Source organism: Psammomys obesus, unplaced genomic scaffold, assembly GCF_907164565.1.
Source record: "Psammomys obesus unplaced genomic scaffold, mPsaObe1.curated_primary_1811, whole genome shotgun sequence".
Classification (NCBI taxonomy): Eukaryota; Metazoa; Chordata; class Mammalia; order Rodentia; family Muridae; genus Psammomys; species Psammomys obesus.
The window spans coordinates 28,925-37,972 of NW_026589881.1; the positions used below are offsets into that span (position 1 = coordinate 28,925).

The window sequence follows — 9,048 nt, forward strand, 5'->3', positions numbered from 1 at the left end:
CACACACACACACACACACACACACACACACACACACACACACACACTCACTCAGGCACACTCACATACACATGTCCATGTAAATAAATAAAGTAAAATATTAAAAAAAAGAAGCTGAAGCAGCTGGAGGCCAACACTTGTCCCAGGGAGACAGGTAGAGAAGCAGAGCCAGACCAAGGAGGAAGAGTGGGTGGGATCCTACTGTTCTCCCTGGCTGGTGGCCACTGGTTAGGTGCCTGAGGTGAAGAGGAAGGAGAATGTGGGCTGACACTAGGCTCCTTTGCCTATCTGTGTGGCTTCCATTGGAGCAATGCCATTCTCATGACTGTGTTCTCTTCAGCCCTGGAGAAAAAAACTCTCCTGACATTGGCCAGCTGGGCTTCTGTCTCTGCAGCAGCTTCACTGATGCGATCGTTCTGTTACTTGCCCAGTTCTGAATCTTCTCCATTCAGCCCCACTAGCACCTACACAGACAGTTTCTAACAGTTGAGGCCACGATCCTAGGATATCTCAGACACTAAATGCCACCTGGGAAATGCAGGGAGAGCTGACTTTCTAGCCAGCACTTCAGTCCTGCTCTTGGGGCACCTGCTGAGGAGGCCTAAGGCTATAATCATACCATTTCTTTCCCTGCAGATGTCTATCTTCTGTGTCCCAGGAGCATCTGTCTGGACCCAGAACTCCTCCATATACCGGTGTGGGACTTGTATCTGTTGATCTATATGTGAGAACCCACCCTGTCAACACCTGATCTGGAACTTCACTGAACACAGCTTGAGACAAAACAACCAGCTGTGGAGGCAACTGAACCCACGTCCTTTGCTGAAGACATAGGGGCCCAGGGTCACAGAGAGCCACATGCTTCTCAGCTGGGATGGGAGGCTTTGCCTGGCCAGTCTTGGGGTATGCCCAGGCTCTTGGTGGTCCTGGCAGCAGGGCTAGAACCCAGCTGTGAGGGACCTATTGAACCCTGGGAGGACACAGGACCAGGAAGGAGTTAGAGGGCCCCATGGCTCCGTGGTCTGCTTAATTGTGTCTTGTTCCTAGATGTTAGGGCTGGGACACGCAGGAAGGGCACTGTGAGATGCAGAATATTAAAAGAATATTTTATTGTTGAAAACAACATCAAAGCTTGCACACACACACACACACACACACACACACACACACACACACACAGAGAGAGAGAGAGAGAGAGAGAGAGAGAGAGAGAGAGAGACCTTAAAAGCACTTATGGTCTCCAGAAAAAGAAGCTGTTAAAGTCCCAGTTCTCCAAGCATTTCCACTCACAGAAGGGCAGGTGGCCATTTTTTCTTTCTGTCTGGAGACTCTGACTTCTCATTGGCCCTGAGAGGTAATGAAGAAACAGAGGCGGGAACACTGTCCATTGGCCACAGCCTCCCATTCCCCATGTCTGTCTTCCTGGATGTCTACTCCAACTGGGATTTTCTACTTTAATTAGCTCAGTCTGGATACCAGGCCCTCAGGGCAGACCTGATGCACCCTGTCTTCCTTATAATCATCCACTCCGATCTCTTCCCTGTTGCTCCGTGGCCCCCCACCCCACCTTTTTTTAGTCTGACAGGAATCTTCTCACCAGGGCTGTCTCCTGGAGGCTTTCCTGGATGATCACCCATCCAATGCTCAGTGGCCTTGGCACTTGTTCTGGCCAGGACTTTGCAGAGGCTACACAATGAAGTCCTTCCAAGTGTCTCTCTGGAGTGTGGCTGGTGTCTCTAAGGAAGTGGCAGTGGGCTTGTCTTGAGTGTGTGTGGTCAGCAGTGTCTGTGTGTTGGATCCTGTGTCTGAGAACCCAGCATGTTGACTGGGTAGCAGGAAGAGAGGCCTGCCCAAGGAGTTCCATCTTCAGGAGACTCATCCCAACAGTTTGGGTAATGTAGGCCCTTTGCTCATCCAGGGGTTCACAGAGTACCAGGAAGGAAGCTGGCTCAGCATAGCTGGTGTGGAAGTTACCACTGTGACCCTTTGGACTACTGGGACTCTGTTCTTCCTCCAAGATGTCTCCTTTGAAGGATCTGAAAACTGCCCTTTCTGGGAAAAGCCCTCTGGGAAGAAGTTGTGGGCATAGACACCATCAGCTCCAAGGCTGATTCCCACACAGCCGGACTCAGGCCATGGGCTCCCAGCTCCTCTTGGGCAAACATTCTGAGGTCTTGGATTCGCTGGTGCTGGTTTGGTGGGGGATGGTCCTTCTGGCCCTAACTAGTTAGCTATCTGGCAACTGCCTTGGAGGTGTTGCTCTGGGCTGGGACAAAGCCTGCTGTCCACATGATGCACCAGAGGAGAAACAATGGAGAGCACTGGATGAGAGAGTCTTAAGGTCGCAGGAAGGTGGTGTCAGATGGCAGCATGGCCTCCTCGTTAGGTTGCACAGTAGGATGCATGTGCTTCTGCAGGGCCTAGGAAGCCCTGATCATGGCAGAGGAAGTGGCCTAGGCCCCCTGTCCAATCATGTTCCTGTAGTCAGGGGACATTGTCTGCTTCAGCTCCACCACTGAGGAGAAGATCCATTTCACCTGTGGGGAGGTGAGAGTAAGTTGGAGACCACACCCATGCTCAGGCCCTTCAGTTCTCTGGGCAAGACAGAGACCCTCCCTCCTGCAGCTCCTCCCATGCAGGTAGAAGGGTGTGTGTTTGTGTGTGGGTGTGGCCTGAGGCCAGTGTGGGAGAGAACAGGAGATAAGGAAGAGTATATTGGGCCATGGTGAGGCTAATGGGGACGTTAGGTGGGTAGTGTGGTCATTAGCATGGGGCAGCAAGGGACATGATGAGGTAGTGTGGCATACAAGGAGGTTCCATGAGACAGTACGAGGATAATATGGGGAGTCACACAGAACAACGTGGGACATCTGAGGGAACGGTGGGAATAGTATATGGGACAGAGCGGGGAGAGCAAACGAACATCACACTACATCAGAGGAGGAGTGTGAGGACATTATGGGTCAACATAGGGCATCACAGGAGAAGGTTGGGGAACGGTGCCGACCTTGTAGAGTGTGATGGTGGCGCTGTAGCACACGCTGAGCAGGAAGAGGGTGATGAAGATGGTGATGGTCGTCCAGAGCCCGTCCAGCTCCCCGTCCTGGGCCTCAGCACAGGTGTCGCCCAGTTCCACCTCTGGACAGAGAGGGACAGTCAGAGTTTGTCCCAGCCAGGCAGGGCTGGGGCAGTTCCCTGTGTGGCCGGTGGGGCTACATAGATGCCTGGGGTAAAGCTCCAGCTGGCTGGCCCAGATCACCCTCCCTCCACCATCCATCTTTTATTTTCCCTTGGGACATCAGCATCACGTCTCCCAACTGCCTCAGACCAGGCCTTGAGATTTGCCAGACACAATGGACCTGACGGTGGCCTGGATTGTGCAATACCCATCCCTGTTTGCCTCATCCTTCTTTCCTTCAGTGCAGGAGGAACTCTCTGGGAAGCAGGGCCTGTGCCCCCAGTGGGCAGTGTCTATACAGCCTACCTAATCCTTTGCCTGTCCCCTGGTCAACAGCGGCGCCTGTGCCTGCTCATGCCTGGATTTCAGAAAACTCCACAGTGTGAAATGGTACAGACCACTATGGCTTGTGGGTTGTATAATTATGTGGGGCTGAAGCATGACCTTGAGAGCCAGAGAGAGATCTGGCTTCAGAGGTCTTGTGTTGAGCACAGGATGCAGGCTTGCTCAGAAGAGGAAAGCTGTGTCTGGTTGCGCTGGCACCAGAGTGGATGTTAACGTGGTGGTTGGGGGTATCCTGACACATTGATGGGTGTAGGTGCTGTTCAGGGCACACAGATAAGGTCCCAGCGTGTCAGGTGTCTCTGTGCACATGTGTGCGTGTGCATACCTGTGCTATATGGCCTGGGTAATGTTCAGCGTGCTGGTTTCAGTGTGTCAGGATCCAGTGTGTATGTGGCTATCTAGTAGAGCCTTTCTTGAGGCAGAGAGAGCCATGTGCCTCAGTACCATGTGGCACAGGAGCGGGTGAGCAATGGGTGTGAGGTGTGCAGAACTAGGCCATGCAAAGCTGCCCGAGTTGAGTGTAGGGATGGCAAGGGTCTCTGGCATGCCCGTGGTTGCGTGTGCCTCTAAGCATACTCAGAGGAACCTCTAGCTAGGGCGGTGTGGTGGGGTAGGGGGCAGGGGTAGATTGAGGAAGATGAGGTTTGTGTGTTTTCTTCCTTGGTGTTTTCCTGGGTGTATCTCTCTGTTGGCAGCTGCCGGTTTGTGGGAAGGCAAGGAAGAGGGGCTGCCTGAGGCTAAGCCCCACACTCCAGGCCAGAAAGACTCATGAGCTCTGGCTCTGGCAGTGCAGAAACCTTATTCTCTTGCTAAAGACAGCTCAGGCCTCAGACTCTAGCCAGACCTCAGAGCCCATGACCTAGCCTGTATACCCGGAAAGAACCAGTACATTGTCACAGGGTCCCAGGGCAGTGCTGGGTGCTTTATTTACGCAGGGGAAGGGTAGAGATGGGCCACAGTGTCCTTTAGGACCTGACAGCTTTCTGGGTGCTGAGCTCATTTACCCGGAACCCGGGAGATGTCCTTCTTCGTGCGGTGATTGTGGAGAGCCTCGTGTATCACAGTGCAGGAGTATATGTCGCCTTGTTCCCAGCTGGCCTTTTCCACATTGAGCTTGCTGTACATGAAGTAGGACTCTTCTGATTCCTGGACAAGTAGGGTGTTCTTATAGTTCCTCTCTTCTTGCCCATTTTTCTCCCACTCCACAGCAATGTCCTCAGGGTAGAAGTCATTGATCATGCAGGTGATACTGAGCTGGTTCCTGGTCATCTGCTCCTTTGGTGGAGGAAGGGTATAAACCTGGGGTTCTCGGACTTGACCTATGGGTTAGATAGACACAATGGTCATTGCCAAATCCCATACCAGTGTTCATTTTTATGCTCATCACAGCCCCCATCCAGTCTGCCTGCAGCTCCCACCTTTCTTTTTGGAGATGGTTTTCACGATGGGGCTTGGGAGCGCTTTGTTGTTGACTTTGCATTTGAACTCCTTGCCCGACATCCAGTCCTGGTGCTTGATGGGGAGGGTACTGACCACACGGAAGGTGCTGTTGTACTGTTCCTCATGGGTCTGCGTCTGAGCGTTGTGTACTTCCACGTTGCCCACAAACCAGTTGAACCGGACGTCTCGCTCATCCTCGCTCACGTCCACCACCACACAGGTGATCTTGGGGGTCAGGGTCATCATGAGTACATCCTTGGGCTTTGGGGGGAAGATGAAGACAGATGGTCCACCGGAGAGGTCAGGAGCTGATGAGGAGATGTGGAAATGGATCAGTACCTGCCTCACCCTCCAGTGCAGGGATGCTTATGGCCCTTGCCATCATCCTGGGGCTGGAGCACAGGCCCACTGACTTACCTGGACACTTTGGACAGGTAGGACATGGATCTTTGTCTGTATGGGGGTCTCTGGGCACTGTGGAGAGAAGGCTGGATGTTAGTGGGGTTTGAAGGAAAGAAGGTACCACACCTGAGATGGGTCAAGTTTGTCCCTTGTAGGGGCTAAGGCCAGGCTGCTCCTGGGAATGGTCCTTTGCAGGTTGAGACCTGAGGGACATGGATATCTCTCCCAGAGGACCATGCCTTGGGGGCCAGAGACCTCCAGGAGGGAGACAGACAGCATCTCTTGTTGTCCTGAGCCGATCCCCTCCCTGTAGATGGCTGCGCTGCCTGGTTGGTCTATGTAGATGAACAGCTCAAGACCCATCTCCCATGAAGCACTCCTCCCCTGGTAGTGCTCTCACCAACTGTCTTGTCCACCTTGGTGCTGCTGGCCGGGTGGGCTACGTTGCAGGTGACGGTCTGGCTGGGCCAGGTGCTGGAAGGTACAGTCACGGAGCTGCTGAGGGTGTAGAGCCCAGACTGCAGGAGAGATGGGAAGGTGTGCACGCCGCTGGTCAGGGCTCCAGAGTTCCAGGTCACGGTGGCTGGCTCAGGGAAGTAGCCCTTGACCAGGCATCCCAGGGTCACCGTGGATCCAGACGTCGTACAGGCCGGGGCCAGCGGATAGACAGATGGGGCTGTCGTTTTGGCTGCAGGAGAGGAGGAAACATGGCCTTTTCTGACAGGAGTGGGCACAGCTATTTGAAAAGGCTCTGGCATTAGCTTTGCTCTTAAGACTGTGTCTTCTGGAGTTCCTCTGAGGCGAGTCAGCAGCTTCCACCTCTGGATCCTGGACCCTGATCTCAATTTCTTTTAGACATTTATTTTATGTGTATGGGTATGTGTACTACATGGTGTGTCTGGTGCCTGTGAGCTTTGAAGAGGGGGTTGGCTCGCCTGCAAGTGGAGTTATAGATGGCTGTGAGCAGCTCGGTGGGTCCTGGGAACTGAACTTGGGTCCATGTAAGGGCAGTAAGTGCTGCCAACTGCTGAGCCATCTCTCTAGGCACAGGAGCCCTGATCTTTCAGTGAAAAAGGCCTTCAGCAAGCCCTCTTCAGTCTACTATTCTTATGCAATGCTTGACTCTTAAAGCTGAGTTCTAGGTCTCTGTCTGTGACTTCAGCTCTTCCTGAGGGTCACTACCACCCCCTATGCTACACCTTCTGAGTGTGGGCAGCCTTTCTGTGTTGACCTGGCTGGCCACTACTCTGCTCCTTGTTTTATGCTGCCAGCCCAGTCCTGCTGATGAGAGCCTGGTAAGATGGGCTATCTTTCTCCTCCTATCTCATTCTTACATTCTCCTGGGCACTCCCTAATAGTGCTAATGTTTCCAGGCCTCATAAAAGTCCCTTTCTCTTTCCAGCAGCGGTTAAAATTGGAACATATGTGCCCATTCTTCCAGAAGACACCTCTTTCCCCCCTGCTTTCCACTCTGCTTCATTTTTCCTTCCTTTTTAAATATCATACTTCTTTTTGTATGTATCAAACCTCATATTGAACAATGAATCCTGGGTTGCAGAAGAGGATTTTGTTTTGCATGTGTAATCCCTGCTGTTGTTTTTGTTTTACAAACCCACACAGAAATGCTTGATTCATTCTTACTCCCAGGGCCCTTCTGGTCACCTTTCCACCTCCCTTGTACCCTGTCTTCTGCAATCCCTGCTTAAGCTCTGAGAGTTACCTTACCACTGTGCTGTGGCTCAACTCTTCATACTGCCGTACAGGTTTGACCCTCCTGCCTTAGGTTTCCTAAGCTCCCGGTACAGTACCTATCCCCAGGGTCTTTCCCTGTCTTTGTTCCTGCTCACTCAGACACTTTTTTTGCTCTTTCTGAAACCTGTTTTTTTTTTTTTTGTTTGTTTGTTTGTTTTGCCTGAAATACTTTCCCTTTCTTCTTTTCCATCCTCTTCCCTTCTCTTTATGTTCTTCCTTCCCTCCCTTAACCAGACAGTACTCTGGTTAAGAGACCATTGTACTTTTCCTTTCCCATCCTCTTCCCTTCTCTTTTGTTCTTCCTTCCCTCCCTTAAGTGGACAGTACTCTGTCTGGCCAAGCCCTCACTCTCCCCTGTGAGGAGAAGCCTGTACAGGGAGTGATCTTGTCACTTCTGAGTCCCCAGGAGGGTCACCTCTCTCAGAAGCACTCTCCAGAGAGCTTTTCCCTGTTCCCCACCCTCTGAGATGAGCTCCTAGAGCCTGTGGATCTCACACTCTCCTGTCCTCCCACTGCTCCCAGCTCTGGAAGCATTCTGTGTTCCCTGTGTTCTGCTGGTCTAAGTGTTCGGGTCTCACTAGCTCACAGCTGCTTAGCCCTGACCCACCATCAGGATAGGTCCAGCCTTAAGCTCTTGGCTCTCTTACCCTTCTGTCTGTTGTCCATTCATGTCAGCATGGTCAGGGTAGCCAATCCATCCCCTCTGCCCCTTAGTACCCCATCTTGCTGACTATTCTGCTCCATCCTCATTTTCACACCCTGCTGGCCACAGCTTTGCTATCCCTGTTGGCTTGTTACCTCATTCTTGGCTGCTCCAGTGGCCTGAACATGGTGGCTTGGAAACTTCCTACCACTTGTTTGTTCCCTATGCTGTCAGTTTACTGTTGAGTCTGACCTGAGCTCCCGGAGCCCTGAGATGTCTCTGTTGGAGCTCCTGGATCCCCATCAATGCCGTATTTCCTAGTTCCCTTGTAGATGCTTGGTTCCTTATATTTTCACTTGCTCCAGCTCTCTGAAGCTTCTCAACCCTAATTTCCTAGGGCTATCACGAACCCAATTAGCCTCCGACTGTAGCTGCTTGGCTTGGTTCTCCACATGCTCACAGGACTCCAACCTCCTGATAGCAGTTTGGCCTGTCCCCCCCTACCCCAATAGCTACCCCAAGTCCTCAGTAGCTGCTTGGCTGAGTCCTCCACATGCCTATCTTCTTCAAAGCTCCTGGAGCTCTTGTTTCTTACACTTTCACTCCCCTATTTCCCCTTATTTGCTGTCCTTGGTCCTTAGAGCTTCTGGGGCTTCTCTGGGCCCAACACTCGCACCTCTCCTAGAGTCCCTGTAAGTCTGCCATGGTCACCCAAACTCCTGGAGATGCTCTAGCACCCTAACCCTGATCCCTATCCCAATGTTCTGTAAATTCCCAGCCTGTCCTCACTCCTGCCCATGCTTATCCTAGTCCTTGAGCTCCTGCGTTTCCTTGGATGACACCCAACCCCACCTGCTTCAGACTCAGCCCAGTTCTCCACACTTCCATCAGTCTCAGGTCTCTTGTAGCTGCTTGGCTGGGTCCCTCACATTCCTAGCTCCAACTACTAACAGCTGCTTGACCTGGCTCCACAGCACCACTAATCCTTGCTCTTTGAAAGCAACTTGGCCTGTTTCCTCTGACAGACTTGACCTAGTTCTCCCAAAGCTTCTCATCCTAATCCCCTGCTGCCATAAACCCTAGTTTTCCTGTAGCTGTTCGGCCTGCTATCCCACCCCCTCACCTGCTTCAGGCCCCGCAGCTGCTGGGTCTGTTCTCATGCTCACACCTGCTTTAGCCATCTCACTGCGTCTCTGCACAGTTGCCCACATTCACAGTTCCCCTAAAGCAGCTGCCTCACCCTCACCTGCCTCATTTCTCCCATTGCTGCGAGGTCTGCTCCCCCACA

At 52.4% G+C, this 9,048-nt stretch overlaps 1 non-coding gene and 1 gene segment (V, D, J or C); both read right to left on the reverse strand.

Annotated features, from left to right (window-relative positions):
* Nucleotides 1–2,453: 2,453 nt before the first annotated feature.
* On the reverse strand, nucleotides 2,454–7,827 carry LOC129675485 (Ig gamma-2A chain C region, membrane-bound form-like). The segment is given in 7 exon segments: nucleotides 2,454–2,537; nucleotides 3,008–3,138; nucleotides 4,528–4,842; nucleotides 4,942–5,271; nucleotides 5,381–5,437; nucleotides 5,766–6,053; nucleotides 7,765–7,827. Coding segments are annotated over 7 exon segments (1,224 nt in total).
* On the reverse strand, nucleotides 6,867–6,992 carry LOC129675488 (small nucleolar RNA SNORA40). The gene has a single exon (XR_008719944.1). It is a non-coding gene; the product is annotated as a small nucleolar RNA SNORA40 (small nucleolar RNA).
* Nucleotides 7,828–9,048: the final 1,221 nt, after the last annotated feature.